At 37.4% G+C, this 18,814-nt stretch overlaps 2 protein-coding genes across 2 annotated transcripts in view; both read left to right on the top strand.

Moving 5' to 3' along the window:
• Nucleotides 1-3,452: 3,452 nt before the first annotated feature.
• diablo (diablo IAP-binding mitochondrial protein) lies at nt 3,453-9,928 on the top strand. Its single transcript, XM_004075306.4, has 6 exons — nt 3,453-3,562; nt 3,872-4,004; nt 4,292-4,414; nt 5,764-5,874; nt 5,981-6,077; nt 7,783-9,928. The coding sequence occupies exons 1-6, from the start codon at nt 3,519-3,521 to the stop codon at nt 7,989-7,991; spliced, it is 717 nt and encodes a 238-aa protein (XP_004075354.1). The 5' UTR covers nt 3,453-3,518; the 3' UTR covers nt 7,992-9,928.
• A 5,568-nt stretch (nt 9,929-15,496) lies between these two features.
• The window catches only part of LOC101160012 (nectin-3-like protein), a 36,115-nt gene continuing 32,797 nt past the window's right edge, over nt 15,497-18,814 (top strand). The window contains exon 1 of the mRNA XM_004075558.4: nt 15,497-15,800. Within this exon, the coding sequence (XP_004075606.1) occupies nt 15,713-15,800 (88 nt within the window). The 5' untranslated portion in view covers nt 15,497-15,712. The remainder of the gene's footprint in view (nt 15,801-18,814) is intronic.

The raw sequence follows: 18,814 nt of genomic DNA, 5'->3' as shown, positions 1-18,814 counted from the left end.
TACATCACTTGTTTTCTTTGAATTTATGATACAAAAGTCCAGTTTAGTTGGAGTGTAAAATAAACGTTTTAAGACTCTGATTGACAATATCTGCAGCAAAATTTAGTCAAAATTTAAGTTTGTCTCAGCAGGCCCTGAAATAGCTAAAGTTCAGCTGTCTCTCTCTTCACTATGTGGGGTTGTGCTCTCTTTGGGTTGACATGGTTTTTATTCTAGCATAAATCCTGGAGCAGAAGAGGCCTTTACTGCTGATGGCATTGATACTAATCTTTGGATATTTGGTTTAGGAGCATCTGTGGTTATTAATGGATGAATATAGATGGTAGCATTGATAGTACTTGCGTTTTGCTGTTATTTAAAGTTTTTTCTGATTTTACCAATTATTTAAAGTTGGATGGGAAAGTCCATTAGTGAAGTTGGCGATGGGATGGATGGTAAATTTCACCAGAGCATGTGGATGCAGAGGTTTTGTGGTGATAGCACTAATGGAGATGTTGCTGATGCTAAATCCTTGGCTGGGTCTCTGACTGGAGGGATTCTTTAATACGTCTCTTCTCTCTGGTCTGCTTTAGACTCAGTGTTAACCATAATGCCTCATGGTATGGAGGAAGTGATCAATCTGCTGTTTCACTGCACCTCTGCTCAGGTGTGGGCCCCTTCAACTTCAACATGTTCTTCTATTGCCTATATACTTCTTTGGACTCATTACAGAAAGTCAAATGTTCGGCTGAAACAGACGAGTGAATTTCATCATCCTCTTGTTGATGTTTGGGAGATATGTACTTCTGACTGGATAGCCACTTTATCAAGTTCCTGAAGATGCCTGAGAAATGCCTTTTTGGTATTGCAGAGTATGAAGTTCAAGGGTCAAATCACAGTACCTTGAGGCATTAGAATTAATCAGACTGGATTACATTTTTACTGTCAGAGAGAGGGATAGATTCTGCACTTCATTCTTTTTCAACAATATCCACATTAAACATGATTTAGAGAGGTGAAACAGCATAGCTTAAACCGGCTCTACGAATGCCAGCCATACATCAATACACTGAAGTAAAAGCTGGCACTGACAAGATATTTTTGATGAACAAACACAAGTGGCATAATACCCACCTGTTACGTGAAACTCGAAAACACCTTGGACAGTTTGCTGTTCACCAATTACTTTTGATTCTTTAAATGTAGCAATAAACTTCATTTTCCTGGTCAAAAATACTTCATTCACCAGGGAAACGTTAACCAGTACTGAGTGGGGCGGAAGACATTGAGTCCTCCGTTGTAAATTTGGCTGTTCAAAGCAATGTCTTTAAGATCCATAAGATCCCCTTAGTACACAGTTCTTTGAAACATTCAAATAATTAGGATATCTGTTTAATAAACCACTTGATTCATTATACACCATAATATTTTTTTCTGCTTCGTTACGTGTAATTGCAATTGTGTAATTAAAATTGTGTTACTGTACAGATGTGTCATTTGTATTACAGTAATCTGCTGCATCAGAGGCTAAGGCCACTTAGTAAAGTTATTTTTGAAGTCCTTTGTATCTAGATTTGACCAGTCTGGATATTAAGTGTCCAAAGTGAGTGTTGTGTTTGTAAATGTACCTGTGAATCATCACGATTGACTGTCTGTTTAATGATATGCTCTGTCACATTTACCTGGGGCTGCAGGTTGTTCCTGTTCTTTTCTGTGCATCTGCTGAAGCCCACAGATCGGCTTTCAGATTGAATCTTTTCTGTTACTGATGTGTTGGATCAAGGAAGTGCAGAAGAAGGAGAACAGACCTTAGTTTCTGGAGAAAACACAGTTTTTGTTGTGCAATTTTCATCTGATGAGACTTATGGTATGCAAAAATTATATCTGACTACCTATTCTTCCAAGGAATAATACAGTCCTCGGGAAGAAGAAACGATAGCCATCACTGGTGCTCTTCTATCACTGCTCCACATAGAGCATCCTGAATTACTGCTGATCTGGATGGTCCACTATCTGGTCAGTGGAAGACGGAAAACCAGCCAATGTCCTCAACAGAACACACAGTAGCCATTGGCTGCCCTGTTATTAAAATAACTGGACATCTTAAAATGTTGCTTTGTGCAATATCTTTTTGCTCACAATTTCTCCAAAACCATGTTTACAAACAAAAGCAAAGTAAAATTAGCAAGTGTTAATGAACATCATATTTGGTGTTTTTAAGTTGTAAATGTCACAGTATGTTGTTGATTTTTTACTGTTAATAGTTTTTAGCATATCGATAACCAAGTGCACCATAATGTATTCAGTTTCATTTTTGATATTTCTTATTTTTTTAATTTTTTTTATTGAAATATAATCATTACAAAACTCTCGCAGACACAACTACACAAAGATGCAAGGCACATCTCTTCTATAAAGCAAAGATAAAAAAAAAAACACAATGTATACATATATAAAAAATATAAAAACAATTCAGCATAAATTAAAATACAAGGCAAACAAAAATCTGGACCCTAGATTTGTAACCATTCTGTAGCAGATTTACAAATATCATCAATGAAAGGATTTGAGTTGTGAATACATTTCAATGAGGATGAATACAATTTGACTTCATTGTTAAAACACAGGAAATTCAGCCGATCCTTTTTCCACTTTTTCTTATGAATATGATATTTTCCCAAAAGCAGGAGGATGTTCACTAAGTTTGTTGTCTCTTCTGGCAACTTACTGTTATAAAACAAAATATCTTTTTCTGTGAATTGTGTGTTGTTAATTTTTTGACTAAGCCAGTTATGAAAATCTTGCCAGAATCTTTGGATCACTGGACATGAAAAAAACAGGTGTCTGGTTGTTTCTGGGGCTACATGACAGAAATCACACGGATCAACCTCAAAGGCAAATCTAGTCCTCAATGTCTCTGCTGATGGGTAGTAATTGTTTATAATTTTGAACTGCATTTCTTTAATTTTGGGGACCACTGGCCATTTTATGAATTTCCATAGTTGAGCACCTGATGTGACAGATGTCTCAGTTATTTTATATTTCACTTTTCTATTAAAGTCGTGGTATAATTTACCTTTAAAGGATTTGTTTGGGTATTTATTATCACATTTTTTTCACTAAGTTTTATTTTTCCTATTACTAAATCTGGTAGTTTAATTTGAACAGAGGAAGACAATATTGTATTTTTTATTAAATGTATTAAAGCAATTGGAACTGCTCATATTTGCTTTTGGAGTCTCTTAACTGAAGAATTTCTCCATTTGAATCAAGAATATCACTTACAAAAAGAATCTAGTGGTCAAACCAATTCTGATGGAACATTGTCTTCCTGTTTGTGGTAATTACTCTGTTGTTCCACAGGGTGGCGCAGTGAGGGGTGAATTTTTGATGTACATATCACAGAAACCCATGCAGCACTGTATACTTTTTGTCGCCAGAGGGTGGCAGTAATGTACCTTTTTTTCTTTTTCTTTTTTCCCTCTCTGAAAGAGGAACTGTTTTTCAGCAGGAGGGACACTTTACTGTGGCGGACCAACATGGCCGCGTTCGGAAGGAGCTCAGCTTACTACAATTTCATCAGGTCAGTTGTAGAAAACACTTAACTACGAGGAGATCTGAACTTTGCATTTATTATGTCTTATTTAGACTCGTTTCATTAATATCGTTACAAATATTACATTTAGTTTTTTTTAAACATTTAAAGCACATCCCTATTCAACTGACGTTAGAAGTTATTGCAGATTTCTTCGTACAACAGAGCGGAGTGTTTTTCTTTTTTTTTTTTTGGGGGGGGGGGGTGTAAAAAAAAAGCTTGACATGAAACTGTTTTTTATTTTAGTTACATATCTTGACAAAACCTTTGAGATAACCTGTTTTCTTATCTTATTAGGAGTTCTGCTCGTGTTCTGTTGAATGGCATTAAACCTACAGTCAGTAAACGCAGCAGATGGACGACAGTCCTGACTTCCGGTGTGGCGTCTTTAGCCGTCGGCGGCGGACTGTGCGCTGTCCCTTTTAAAGAGGCGAGTCACACAATAATGGCAGGCGTAGGGCCACGTCCCCCTGTAACCCTTGTGCTATCCTATGGGGTCAAGATGACCATTGTGGTGTTATCCCTACCATTACTAAGGTGGAGAGGATTTCCTGTAATCCATGGACACCAGTGGAGATCACAAATCATTGAAGAAAAAAGTTCACTGCATTGTCTGGTGCGGTCCAGATGACCTCACTCCCAATGTCAAAGTGCCTTGGATGTCACAAGGGTTAAGTAAAATGAACTGTTCACACATGTCTGCTGTTGATGCTACAGGTGGATGACCTTTCCCACGACTCCCTCATCAAACGGGCAGCCTCTCTGGCCGCAGACAGCTCCAATGGTTTCCTCTCACAGACCACCTTTGCTCTCATAGAAGCCATCACAGAATATGCAAAGGTAAACCCTGCCGCTTCATTCACATTTTCTACCAGTGTGAAGCAACACTCCGATCACATCAGTTTTTTTTTAAACTAAAAATATTCAAGATTTTGTGTTTTTTTCACTCAAATTAAAGAATAGTACAAAAAAGTTATTTTACTTATAAGAGAAAATTCTGGATTCCTCTAGGAAATCCCCCTTTACATATATGGCATCTTAACATAAAAAAAAAAACTAATAAATCTTCAAAAAGTTCCTTCTAAATCTGCTGCAGACATTCCTGTAAATGTTTGGTACGTATAGGTTGCCTTGTTTTAATTGTTTCATTACGGTTCATACCAGAAGCCTGTGCTGACCACTCCCCGTTTCCAAGTTTCCCATCTTGTCCTTTTGTTATCAGGTACTTCTGACTCTGCTTGGATTTCTGTTTCAGCTTGTCATCTTCTTATAGGATCATTCCAGAGTTAATTATTTGCCTTTGCTGAATGAGGTGGTTGCTGTTTTTGTTTTGGGGGTCTCTAGCTCTACACAGTCACCAACCCTGCCCCTAGTAACACAGTCCCATACTGTCATACTTCTGCCTCCATGTTTCAGAGTTGATATAGCACTGCAGAGCCACCCTTTCCCCTTTTTGATAAAATTCAAATGTTCTCCGTGATGAACCAAAGATTTCTTGACCCAGGCAAGTGTCTTATTCTGACATCTGAACAGCGGCCTCCTTGCTGCGGCTCATCCTGTCAAATTGAAGTCTGTGTGTCACAGTTAAAACGGAGACTGGCTTATTCTTCCTGAACCTGTTCCATGAGACACCTGTCATGCAGGTGTTAACTCTCAGAAACTTGCAGTGCTTTTATGCAGACAGGGAAGCTGGCAAGTTACCAGTGAGATGCCTGTTAAGGTTTCATATGATCCACTTAGACAGTTCCTAATTCTTTATCCATTTCATATCCAAAAAAAAGTTATTTTTGTGGAATTCTGAAACCCACATAAACATCTCACACATTACTTTTGTATCATTTGAGCCATTCATTGAACTTAAGCACCTTGAACTAGAAAAAGAACGTTGATATCTGGGTTGTGTAAAAACGTTTGACTAGAAGTGTATGTTCCTGCTTTGTTTGACTTTTTTGTATCGCTTGCTGCAAGTGTTTTTAGGACTTTTTTTTATTAACATTTCTTTTTCTCAGAAAAGCAAACATAATTTCATTTAAAAATGTACAAATATTAATGGGTATCTAAAGAAAATGATTGTTGAAATGAGTCTTTGGAATAGCACAACTTCTACAAAAAATAACCCTTGATGGTATAACATGTATAACCTTTGGGTTTCAATATGTAAGAGTGTATTTTTCTGTGTTTGCTGTCAGGCCGTGTACACACTCGTTTCACTACAAAAACGATATCTAGATGCGCTTGGAAAACTTACTCAGGCAGAGGAGGATTCAGTCTGGCAGGCGATCATTGGCCAGCGAGCAAAGGTCAGTTCATGTTAACACTAGACACGTTTTTGAGTAGAGTTGTTTATATTAATTGAGAATTGAAACATTTTGTCACAATTCTGATACCGATTTTCATTTTTCTCAGGTTAATGATAAAAAAGAGGAATGCAGACGCTTGGAGGCGATCTGGGGCACCGCGGTGACACTGTCTGAGACGGCTGCTGAAGCGGCTTATGCATCAGGTATGAAACTGATAGTGGAATAGTGTCAAGATTTGTCAGTAACCAATTCTTCAAGTTGTCCTTCTTAAAAAAATGAGAGAGGTCTGTAATGTTCACCATAGGAAGACTGAATCCTTCCATTACCCCTACATTTACAGAGAGTTATGAGAAAGCGGGTCGGCTACATTAACTCGGAGATGCTAGCACTTGAAAATGCATAAAAACACTGGATTTGTAACTTTAAAAAGGTCGTGCTAAACAAAAAGTCATCACCAGTAGTTACATTTACATGTAAACTTCTGTGCATCAGAGCACACCCACGTGAAGAAAAGCGCTTCTCCTCTGCTGCACACTGTGATGCGGACCCCCCCCAGTTAACCCTTAAGAATAATATTTTGCCCACCATACCGCTCCAAATGCCCCCTAACATTGGAGGGCTAGGGAGAAGCCGGAGGGGTGGGGGAAAAATTCGGATTCGGCCAAATATTTAATCGGGGACAACCATAATAATAAAAAAAAAAAAAGAATCCAGGAAATCACATTGAAGAATAAAAAAAAAAATTATTTTTATATTGAGGAGGAAAATTAATATTTGGCTTCAAGAAACGAGCAAGAATTCTGTGCCTCACAGGCCTGTTACTTCCTCTTTAAGAAGATCTGTCCTTCAATTCAATTCTTTTTTATTTATATAGTCCAAATTCACAACAACAGTCGTCTCAGTGGGCTTCAAAAAGGATCATAAATGTATAGAATACGATAGGATAATACTAAAACTTTAACTAAACAGACTAAACTAAACTGACATCCCTGCCTTTAGACCCCCCTTCACGGTAACGAAAAAACTCCTTAAAAAAAGAAAAAGGAATCCGGAAAAAAAGAAGATGATCGTTCAATGGAACGATCACGCTTTGGGTTGTATTTCTGCAAAGGGACGACACGACTGATCTGTATTAACCCTCTCCTGTCCGACTTTATTTCCAACCATATTGTGAAATATTCTTCAGTGTTTTTGCCATTCAAGGTGATGCTAAATTAAGTTAAGCCCAGTATTTAATACTGCATTACAAATTAGTGACATACGGCATGAACGGTTAATGAAAGGATGATTGGGGCCGTTTAGGGTGAGATTTTGGGCAATAATCTCCCTCCGTTAATGAGAGCATTCAGGTTAAATAATCATCCCAAAACACATCGCCCAGGCAACAAGGGAGAAAATCATTTTACGGTTCTAAAGTGGCCTAGCCAGTCTGTAGAATCTGTGGAAGAACTTAACAGTCTGTGTTGCCGTCTGATAGCACAGTTCTTGAGAAGGCCTGCAATGAAATATGGTTCATTAGACTAAATATGTATTTTCTGCTATATCATCGAAATAAATTTGTTAAAAATCAGACAGTATGATGTCCTGGATTCTTTTTTTGTTTTTTTATTCTGTCTCTGTTTCTATGGTTAACATTTCAGACCTCTCATCTTTCTAAGTGGACCAACTTAAGTGGAACAAATACTTTCTTGTCTCACTAAATTTGGCAAGAATTTTATCATTGCAGTGTTGCTAATAATAATTAATAAAAGTATTGTTCTGGGAAGTAAAGTGCGATTGCAGCTGCCTTTTTTTAGTGAAACACAAATGGAAGAGTACCCAAACGGCCAGTGTGATGGCCGCGTCCCTTTGTGAACTGCTGTCAGCTCAGGCTTCATTTGAATTTGGTTTTTTTTTGTGTATTTTCAGGAGCTGAGCATGTCTGCATTATGGCAAAGACAAACATTCAGGTGGCCCTTTCCCAGGTGGAGCAGGCCCAAAATACTAGTTTGGATGCAGATAAAAAGCTGGCTGAAGCTAAAGTCATGGAGGTTGAAAGGATGACGCAGCATGCTGCCTCCTTACAGAACGCTGATAATGAGGAAGATGTGCCTGAAGCTTATCTGAGAGAAGACTAAACAGGAATAATATAACTTCTCATCCCTTTTAGTCATAAGAATTAAAACATTTTTATGATTAGATACTGGGCTGTTTTACAGTCTTTTATAGGATTGGCTCCATCCACTATTCATGTAATATTTGTTGACTTATAGCAGTAATCCATACTTTTAAAGGCAGAAAACCTTTAATTATTGATTCTCATGTGTTGCAATAGATTGCACTTTCATTGTTATGGATGACAGATTAAATGGATGAGTTTAAACTATTTTGTTCATCAGCTTCTTCTTAATTAATTGAAATCCAAATACCTGAAGATTATTTAAGTTTGGCCAAAGATGACATGACGTTGGTGTGTCTACGCACAGTACAAATAAAAGCACAGTTTCCAAATTTCTGAAAGATCATGACCATATGTTTTACTTTGGATTCATGTGTGAATTAAAACTCCCATGTTGTTGTCTTGAAAGGTTTTCTGTATTTTGTTTTCTGCAATTGTCAGAAGCTCCTTGAAAAACAATAGAGTATGATATAAGCTGTCATGTCAACAAACTGTTTTTTTCTTCTAAAAAGAAAAATCTTAAAAATGTATAGTGTATTTGCAAAAATGTGAGAAACATTTTATTACCTTCATAAACCCCACAGTTTGTGCATTTTAGACAGATTAAACTGCACAATGACTGTTATTGAGTGATTTAGATCTTCAACCAAACAACTGTTTAAACAATATTTAAAAGAAAATCTGCCTTAAACACCTTTTTATTTACAATATAATTTTACGTAACATTTTTAAGGGTTACCTTTTAAGTTAAAAAACATATAATACAGGTCCTGTTATGGTAGTTAATGTATAATTAGGCATTAATTAATTATTAAAGTCTTCAGACACTTTTATGCTTTAGTTTGCATTAGTAAGTCTACTATTGTATCCATTATTTAGCAGTTAACTCGTGTTTTTTATTCAACCTTACTAAGAAAGCAATAAAAAATTCTACCCAACGCAATACTCAGCAATGTGCATCAAAGTGTTGCCTATTTTATATAAAAATACAGGTTTAAAAACTTCATTGTCTTTACAGCATGAACAAATATGGACATAAAACTTCAACAACTTTTTACTTTTTTATGTAAAACAGTTTTAGTTAAAAGATTCATGTTGATAAACCCCAAAATCTAATTGACCAACATTTTTTCATCCACGTTTTATTTATTTTTTTCTGGTGCCTCAAATTCTGCATCATGTTATTTCCAGAAATGCCTATTCTGGCTGCTCACAGGATTTTGCCACTAACATAGATGCAACCTTCAACTCAAAGTTTAGTAGTTAGAAATGCAGGAAATGCCTCCCTCTGTCTTCTCTTCCATGTTTTTGCTTGGCTGCACAGTAAAATGGGGCGCCAACACTTCAGAGCATGCTTTCTCTTCCCAAAGGCCTTGTTTATTCTATGTGTGTGTGTATGTTTCTTTAACAAGCTGCTTCCTGAAAGTGTTTGTGGTCTTCCTCACCAGCCTTTCCTGTTCACAGCCGTTTCTCAATTGCAGAATAAACTAAAAATACTGGTGTCCTCTTATCACCGAAAACCATCTGTTTTACAGATATTTCAAATGCAATGACATTTTACTGTCTATTCTTTCAAGTATAACTCTCCGATCAGCTATTTAAAAGTGGTGTTACCGTAGAGCAAATCCATCCTCTGAGCACGATGACAAATCTTTTGGAGAATCTAGAGATGATTATCCAGTAAGTGCATCAAAATGACAGCTGCACAGTTTGTTATAACTGGGTCACAAAAGTCAGAAAAATGTCACTGAGAGCTTTAGATTTGAAGACTCAAATCAGAAAAGTGATATTCTTCCCACTCAGACATGTAAGTGATTAATCAATGATCAAGCTCCCATGTTTTAAACTGTTTATGAACGACTGAAGCAAATCAAATAAACTACTGAAAAGTCAAAAGTCTGGTTTCTGTGGTCGAGTGCCTCTTCCAGCTATACAAGAATGCTCTGCAGCCCAAAAATTTGATTGCTATACATGAACAGATTTGTGTCTGAATGGAATTTTTTTTTCACAATGTTTCCGCATTTTCCATTCATTTGTTTATTTAATATCAAAAACAAAACAAATTTTGACACTACTTGTTATTTCCCAACGCAAATACTCCCAAATATAATGTGCCACAGTTAAAAGTCTTTGAAGAAAAAAAAAGGCTTATATTGAATTGTAGTCTTCAGGGGGAAAAAAAGGCCTTCTGTGTCCTAGATATCAACATGCTTTGGTTTAAAACAAAAATAAAATACAACAAAAGAACAGGAACAATAAAGCTGCTTGAAACTTTACAGTAATTTACGGAAATAAAAAAAAAAAAACAATGAGAGGAAAGGCCACAGACTCAAAAAACCTAAAATCCACAATCAAAAACCGGTAAATATTTGTAGACATGGCCGGTGTAACCTTGAAATAAATGTGACTTTTTGCTCTATTGTGTCTCAGAGAAGGAGACGCTTGGGGTCCTTATGACACCAACTGTGAAGCATGACGGTGGCAGTATGATGCTGGGGAACTGCTCATCTATTGATGCACGTAATAGAAAAGTTGCTACATCAACAACACAACATTATTTAAAATAGTCAAACAGTTGTTACTCATAACACAGCTTACAAAGAAGAAAGAGGATCTGTATTTTTTTTAAAACTACGTATGGAAAAGATTATGCTTTTCTGCTTGAAAATAAGACGACCTATGAACTTGATTCAGTTCAACCAACTCTACTGAGACCAATCTAGTCAGTTTTAACATTTAAAAAGACTAGACACTTACCGATCAACATAAAAGGCCAGGTTTTGCACTTGAGAGCCATCTTTACAAAACGGTTTCCAAATAATACAAATATTTACTTTTAAGAAGGGAGTTAAAAATTCTTGATGGAAAAAAAACCCATTAGTGCATTGATTTAAATTCATTGTGGGTGACTGGGCACTCTTCCACTTTTTTTCTTCTTTTTTTTTCTTACATTCCATCATCCACCCCAGAAGAACGTGAACACTCATCCGAGCACAGAGGCTATCTCATCTTTACACAAATAGTTTGCGTGACTGAAGGAAATGTTTCACGTGTGTTAGTCTGAATGCGTAAGCATGCGTGTGAGAACGGTAGTTGTATTGTGTACATGTTGACATGTCCAAATGTGAAGATTTTTGGATCCAAAAGGTATGTTTGTAACATTTGAGTGTGTATGTGGACAGGCCCCACTCCTTTTAGATTTATTATACATCTATGATTTTACCCCCCCCCTCCCGTCTATAATCACCCTCCTACCCCCCACCCTTCTCTAACATCCCTCTCTCTTCTCTCCTCTTCTTGTCCATCTAGTCCAACAAAAAACTGTTACAAATATAATTACTATAAATAAAGATTAGTCTAAATCACAAAAGGGGTTTATTCAAATATACACCTTGTGCGTCAGAATATTCTGTTGTAACAGTAAAATATGTCAAACACAAGTGGCCTTCAGATCTCATCTGTTTGCTCAGCTGTTGGACAGGAAAAGTTAAACTAGTTACTTTGAATGCCTTAAGAGGTTCTTTCTTAGCTCTTTAATTGCCATTCTTGTGTCTACTGTACATAGAAGTTGCCCACAGTCCTGTGGACCAGAAACTACTGTGCAGCTGTAGTCACAGGAAAATCTAGCTGTTTTTTTTTTTTTTTCAATTTGTCAAGGAAATATCAATGAAGATTTTTTTCACATCCATATGTTGGTAAAAAATAGTTTTGTAAAAAGTTTTCCAAAAAATATATGTAAAGCCCAAGACAGATGAAGCTACAGGTCATGTGTGAGTGTTTATGTTGCAATAAACCAAATATCTTTAAAAATGCAGCTTTGAGATTAGGAGTTGTTTATATAAAATGGAATTGTATTTGATTTGTAGTAGCTTTTTTTAAGCTACATTTTTTTTTTTTTTTTTACTATTTCTCTTATTCACTCAGCATCTGTCCCTTCACTGCAAATTAGCCATATCCTGACTTTCCTGTGGAGCTTTTTGGCTGTTTTTACAGCTCTCCTCCCTGTCGTCACTTCATCTGCAGAGCAAATCAGTCAGCCCTCGGGCAACTTTGAAAACTGGAAGAGTTATTTCATTTTTTCATGATATGTTTCAAAAAGGGAAACACTTGTGAATGAAAGCCTTTCTTTAGTACTTCTTTAGTTTTCCAGCAAGTTACCATGGATTGAGATTTGGCGGCTAATCAGCCTTGATAATAAGATGCATACAGATTGACATTGCTTGCAGGAAGGGTTTGCAGCTTAGGTTTACTTATAACTTATTTTACAAAGCAAACTTATAATTTATGACCAAAGTTTGAAGTCGACATAATAGTTGTGCCAATGTTTTGCCAATGTTGTGATGGGGCTTTTCTCCCTTTACAGTTCAGCAGTAGCCTTTGTTTCTATTTTCTCCAGCAGATGGAGATGTAATTCCATTTTTATACATATCCTTTGGCAAGGTGTTCCTTTTTATGTGCACATAAATATTGATTATTTTCTCAAAGCAGATGTTATTCATATTTTACTTTCATTCCATTTCCTTTGTTATTTTACTTGGCATAGATAGGAGTGAAAGGAAGTACTAAATACCTGTACTTTCTCCTGACATTTCCTCCCAGTGCGACTCTAGATGAAAGTCGATCAATTCAAACCAAAACTGTCAACACAACTTCATGTCATAATAAAAAAAAATGAGTGTCCTGGAAACTTTGAATATGGTTTTATGTCTCACTGATGTGAAAATGCTCTGCAAAGTGTCCCGACTGACTACAGATATGCCTTACAAAGGTCAGTGTGTACTACAGAGGGTCATTTGAGAGGAAGCTCATCATGGGAAAGACTTAAGTGGAGCTCCGAGCTGGAGTGTGTAGAGTCAGCAGTGAAGTGACCTCTCTTTTCTCTACTTGGCCAAGTTCTGGCAGGGGATGGAACCATAAGTGTGGCTCCTTTGGGGGGGGGGGGGGGGGTTCTGAGGTGTGCAAGGACTGGCTCACCAATGTGACTAGAGAGGAATGTAGTGTTTAACAAAGGCTGTTTTCACAGACTGTAAAACCAAATGTCCCAGTTGGTCTGTGTGGATCTGCAACCGCTGGTCACAGGGGAGAAGGTGCCAGTGCAGCCTTGCTATGAAGGATCCTTTTCATTTTTTCACAGTGCAAACCTCAAATGAGGTTACCACAATTACAAAGGTCATGTGCCATAAATGCTTGTAAAGAACTGCTTGTAGTGTCAGTAATGAGGAGGAGGCAAGTGTTTGTGCAGCATTGTGCACGTACGTGGTGTAAAATAAGACAAGGAAAACATTTCTTCCTAAAGTTTTCATGCACATTTATGGGTTTTGGCTCACAAATTAAATTAGTTATCATTTTTTACATAGCTGCCTTTTTCCCAGACGCATAAACTTTATGATTATGAAGTAGAGTGACACAATAGGGGGAGATTGATCAGTGAAAAGGGCAGCCCTTTCACCTTGGGATTTATAGCTCTTTGAGGATATAAATAACACCAGGGAATAAAAAAAAAAAAAAGCACGGGGTATACCATGGGGACACATCATGGGTCAGGCTTTCATCACAGTGAAGCTGAGCTGCAGCGCTGGAAGAGAGAGGACTGCTTGCAGCGTCCTGGCGAGGAGCACACAGAATGTCACTGCAGGCTAAACCCGTGACTCACAGTGAGGCAGACTGAGACAAGCAGTTTTGCTTATCTTCAGTGAATAAATATAATGTCCTCCTAAAAAACTGCTGATGGAAGCAAGAATGCCAGCGCAAGATTCAGTGCATGATAATGACACTGCTACACGCAGTGAAGGATTCCTGAACGAGTGAAAACGGTTATTATCGCAAAGAGAAGAACAATGCAAGAGTGTTTCATTCCCACTTTGTTTCGGGACGCAGTGGGTGGAGTGTGTTTGCACTGACACTCATGGATGCACACATTTTCCCTGTTTTTCTGGCGTGTGACTGCGTCGTCCTTCACAAGATGATCTCTCAGGGTTTACATTAACTTTCACACTCTCACTGCCTCTTTTGTCCCTAGAGTTTCTAAAATGATAACAAAAAAAACATGTTTTTCTAACAACATGCAACTTCACACAATAAGACTATTCATATTTCATTGCTGTTGTTTAGGCTTTTTTTGTTTAAGTGAAATCGATCTTCTTTTTTGAATCATTATAAAAGTTTGCAATCAAAAAAATTTAGTTTTTATCTTAGAAAAACCTAGAACTCCTAGAAAATTTGACAGGAATTATCCTTTAATGACCTCACAAATCTTAAGACTCAAGCCAACAGCCATATCATCTTACCATCCAAAAGCAGCAAATGAAAATTTGATCTATAAATAGAATGGGCTCAGTGACAGGAGCCTGCAGTGTAATCAGTAGGTCTGCAGTCTGATCCTCACAACATCAGCGAGTAGAAGGTTCAGTGTTAAAAATAAATAAATAAATAAATAAATAAATAAATATCTGTGCCCTTTTTTTTGCCTTTTTTGAGACTATGATAAAGTTACTAGAGTGTGTCAGTAGAAAAATTGAGATTCCCAGCAAGTATAGATATTTTTATATCTAAATGTATATATATAAATAGATATTTGTCATTAATTGTTTAAAGAAGCAAATAAACCCAAATCTAAATCCCAGTGGAGAAAAGGATGAGGGTTATCATTTTTGTGCTAAGAAATTTGTAAACATGATTCTGAAATAACTTTAATACTCACATGCTTGAAATTTGTGTTTATCAAAAGCCAAGTGTTAAATAGAATGAAACTCTTAATCCAGGATAAGCAAATAGTGTTAACAACTCCATTTTTGTAAGAAAAATTATTTCATAATCTGCGCAGATTAGAATTTCACATGATGGTGTTCTGTAATATGGGCTGTAGGAAATGATAAATATGTTTCAGTTTATCAAGCCATTTCCAAGAACTGTATTGGCTTTTTTTTTTTTTTAAAACAAAGTAACATATTTGTGTTAGTTTTTATTAGAATAACTCACAACATTATTTCAAAGTTTCTTTTGTAAAAACAGTATATTAAACAAAGCAAATTTTGTTTCAGAATGAAGATCGAATGTTTAAATTAGCATTCTTACTCTTTTCTATGTATTGAATCTTGTTAAATGGAATAGCAAAACAAATGTTGAGCTCTTGAGTGAACTTTTTGGCAGTAAAAAAAAACTTTGGCAGTAACACCCAATGGCATCATTTGATTGGCCATTATTTGAACTAATATGATAGATAGATAGATAGATAGATAGATAGATAGATAGATAGATAGATAGATAGATAGATAGATAGATAGATAGATAGATAGATAGATAGATAGATAGATAGATAGATAGATAGATAGATAGGTTTTTTTTAAGTTTCCAAATTCGAGTAATTAGACGTTTCATCAGCATTTGTTGCAGTTGCTTCTATATTTTATTATTATTTTTTAGCATCTCTGATAATGACGTTTCCAAGTGGACCCAGAGTGACCAGAAATCCAACTCGGGAATCAGTGAAGTCACGAGAATCCCCCATGCAGAGCAGGAGCTGGCAGGAACGTCTGTTTGTTGTCCCGCAGAAGAAGTGGTACAGCCCACGCGGATCGGTCGCTATGGAGAGCAGCTCCCTGTGAGCGCGAGCCAGACCAGAGAGAGCAGAGGGACGAGCCCGGAGCCGAAAGTGCCGAAGCGCACGAACACACGCCGATTATGGAGGAAAAACCAGCACAAAGGGCTCGCTTGCTTTCAAACGGACTCGGAGTTTCGACTTTTGTTCTCATCCTTTGCGGACTAACCGGTGAGTTTCTTATTTCACGTTGTTCCACGACTTTAGAGGCAACACAGAAGAAGTTGCTGCGGCGTTGCCCTTCAGTCATCGATCGATACAGCTGAAGAAATGACAATTGCTTTTCCTCGGAGGAAAGTTGCTACTTCAAATGAAAAATCTTACTCCAAAACATATATTTCGTCTTAAGTTGGAAACAAAAACGCTAGTGTTGTTTTTTTCTGGATACGTATGTTGATATTTGATTAGGGTTTGAAGTAAAGTCGCCGTTAGCTAAACCTCGTTTTCTGTCGCTTGTCTTTGACTGCAGGGGTAGTTTAGTTAACCTCGTGGAGTGGCTACTCATTTGGGCTATTTTTGTTGAAGTTTTTCCCATGTTGGCAACAAAGAAAAGTTTAGGAGTTGCACAGCTTTTTTTTTCTTGAACTCTTTGCCTTCACAGTCACATCGTGCCCTAGCTAACATCATCCTGGGAACGTGAGGAAAATAACGGGCTTCTACCATTCAGGCTCATCGAGGAACAGCACTTAATGCTCAAAAATAGAAACGAATTGGTATCATCCCGGAGGCACTTGTGGAAAGCAAAGAGGAGCTGCTTTGTGAGAAAAAAAAAGTTTGCCAAGTGGTTGACTGCAAATGGGGGGAGAGAGGCTATGAGTGAGGCTGAGGAGGAGGAGAAGAAGCAGAGCTGCGTTTTCGGCTTTTTGGGTGGCAGCAGGAATGAAGACATATTTCAAGGCAGGCACTGCAGTCCCACAGCCGCTGGAAGTATTGACCTGCAGCTGGGCTTCATGCCAGTCAGGGCACCTTCCAGGCCCACTCTGGCCCGGGAAGAGCAGCCGGAGAGCTTTGCTGCATGTCAGCCCTGGGCAGGGATTACAGAACATGACAGACCCAACAGGATAGAAGAGAGGAAACAAACCTATGCACCTAAAAGTCCATCCCACCATCTAAATAAAGTCACTTTGGTTGTTTAAAATCCCTCTCTGATCATATTTTGAGCTATTTAAGAAATGTTCCTAGGGTTGTTAAAAAAAAAAAAAAAAAAAACATTTCTTCCAGGACATAGTTCCTGCAGAGTGGCAGTAGTTCATTGGAAATTCTCCTCTAAGTTGTGGGCAGGACCATTGGCGCTTAGTAGAGCTGCACGATATGAGGAAAACTTGCGATATTAGAGATTAATATTGCGATAACGTTAAATTTGCGGTATATTGTGTGACAAAACCAAATAACAAAATTGGCGAGCAATATTGGAGCTGTCCAGCCAGATACCACCTCATACAAGGAAAACAAAGACATCCATGGATCTAATCGTCTAGTGGATGCATCAGAACAGATCAGAGCAGGGAGCTTGCAGTTTGCAGCTTGTCGTTGTAGCTTCTATGTGACACCTACAGGCTTTCTTCCATTGGCATTTTCTGTCTGCTCCTGATTCACAATGGTTTGAAAAAAGATATATACAGAAATGTAGTTTAAACTTATTTTTCTTTATATATGTCCTCCATCACGAGAAAAGAAAACAAATTAAAAACACCCAAAACACGATTTTTATTAGTGGGTCTTTAAATGGCATTAAAAAGAAGAACTTTTTTAATGCACATTTTTCTGGAATTGTGACCAACTTGCACAAAAATCTAACTGGTCTTTTAAAAACTCAACTTCCTTAACCTTTATATCGTGTTGTGTTCACAGTTTTACTTTTGATACATTTTCAAATAAAGTTTAAACTATTTCATTTTAAAATCAAATTTAAGGCAGTAGGGAATGTTAGGTTTAAAGTTAATATTTTTGAGAATCAAAGAGGATAAGATTGTAAAGATTGACATTAAAGGTATCTCTAAATGTATGAATAGGTTTTTGGTTTTCTCCTAGCTTGCATGCACACACAGTTCAAACACATGCGTTTGCAGAATTCACTTCATACCATTCTTAATGTCTCTCGTTACCCACAAAGCCTTCATAAATGAATCCAGGACACCGATCTAAAACACACTGTTACAATCTACCCTGATTAGCCTGCAGTGGTCTTTTTTGTCATGCTATTATTTGCAGTTGAAATAACCAACTTGCCAACCAAAGTTTTGCTCATGGCCAAAGCAGAGCATCAACAAATTGGTGCTGAATAACCAGGTTGGAGGAGAAAAAGTGTCAAACTTTTAGAATCCAGACAACATATGGTAAGCTCATGTCACATAGGAACACAAGTGTGGATTGGGGCTGCGTTGCCACAGAAGAGTTTGATGTCAGGTTTAAGTGTCATTTCCAGATTTTCTTGTAGTGCAGACGGCTCTGTGAGGAGGGGATTCATTTAAGGCGTGCCTACGGACTGTGAGGTCTGTAATTGAAGACCGTAGTTTTGTGGTTTCTTCTCTATAGGCCGCATGATTCACAATATAAATAAATAATGTAGTAATGGAACCACCTAAATTACAGAGTACAAGCAAAAATAGATTTAAAAAAAAAGAGCCTACTGACTGAGCAGATCCTTGCAGAAGTAAATGGCTCTGTCACTGCTTGGTTATGGTCAGATCAGGTCAAGACCTTTCGTGTGAACTGATGGTTGAGTAACTCAATGTAGATTTATAGTCACGTGCCAACTGGCGGGCCTTTTTATTGTCAGTTGTGGCAGACCTTTTTTCACAACACTTTTCCACCATTTATTGAGTTTTCTCTAAATGAAGGTACACATTTTTCATTAGTTTTGACTGGCATCTGTGTGCTTACTAAAGATCTTTTGAAAGTCAGTGTTTGTTGATGACCTCTGTTGATCATTTTGGTTCATTTTTACAGGAATTATGCAAAGAAAATCACATCAAAATTGAGTTTAAACATTTAGGCCTGCATCTGTGGGTCACAGCTGTGTCTTCCATCTGATCCTCCTAATTTGATCTTAAATCTTGGTTGTGAGGCAGATGACTGAATATGCCTAATCCCATTAAATGCAAGCAGTGTTTTTTTTTTCTTTTTTGAAAGGAAGCCATCAGCAGATGAGTGTGGGGCTTTGTAGTGGGGCCTGGATGTTTTGT

The sequence above is a fragment of the Oryzias latipes genome, chromosome 13, assembly GCF_002234675.1.
Source record: "Oryzias latipes chromosome 13, ASM223467v1".
In the NCBI taxonomy this organism is placed as follows: domain Eukaryota; kingdom Metazoa; phylum Chordata; class Actinopteri; order Beloniformes; family Adrianichthyidae; genus Oryzias; species Oryzias latipes.
The sequence above is the reverse complement of the archived record's forward strand: the minus strand, read 5'-3'. Positions and strand labels throughout refer to the sequence as shown.

Excerpts from the sequence above, each read along its gene's own strand:
- diablo (XM_004075306.4), top strand. The coding sequence starts at position 3,519 with ATGGCCGCGTTCGGAAGGAGCTCAGCTTACTACAATTTCATCAG. Across the intron at positions 3,563-3,871 it reads GCTTACTACAATTTCATCAG|GAGTTCTGCTCGTGTTCTGT; the intron begins GTCAGTTGTAGA and ends TTATCTTATTAG. Across the intron at positions 5,875-5,980 it reads TCATTGGCCAGCGAGCAAAG|GTTAATGATAAAAAAGAGGA; the intron begins GTCAGTTCATGT and ends CATTTTTCTCAG.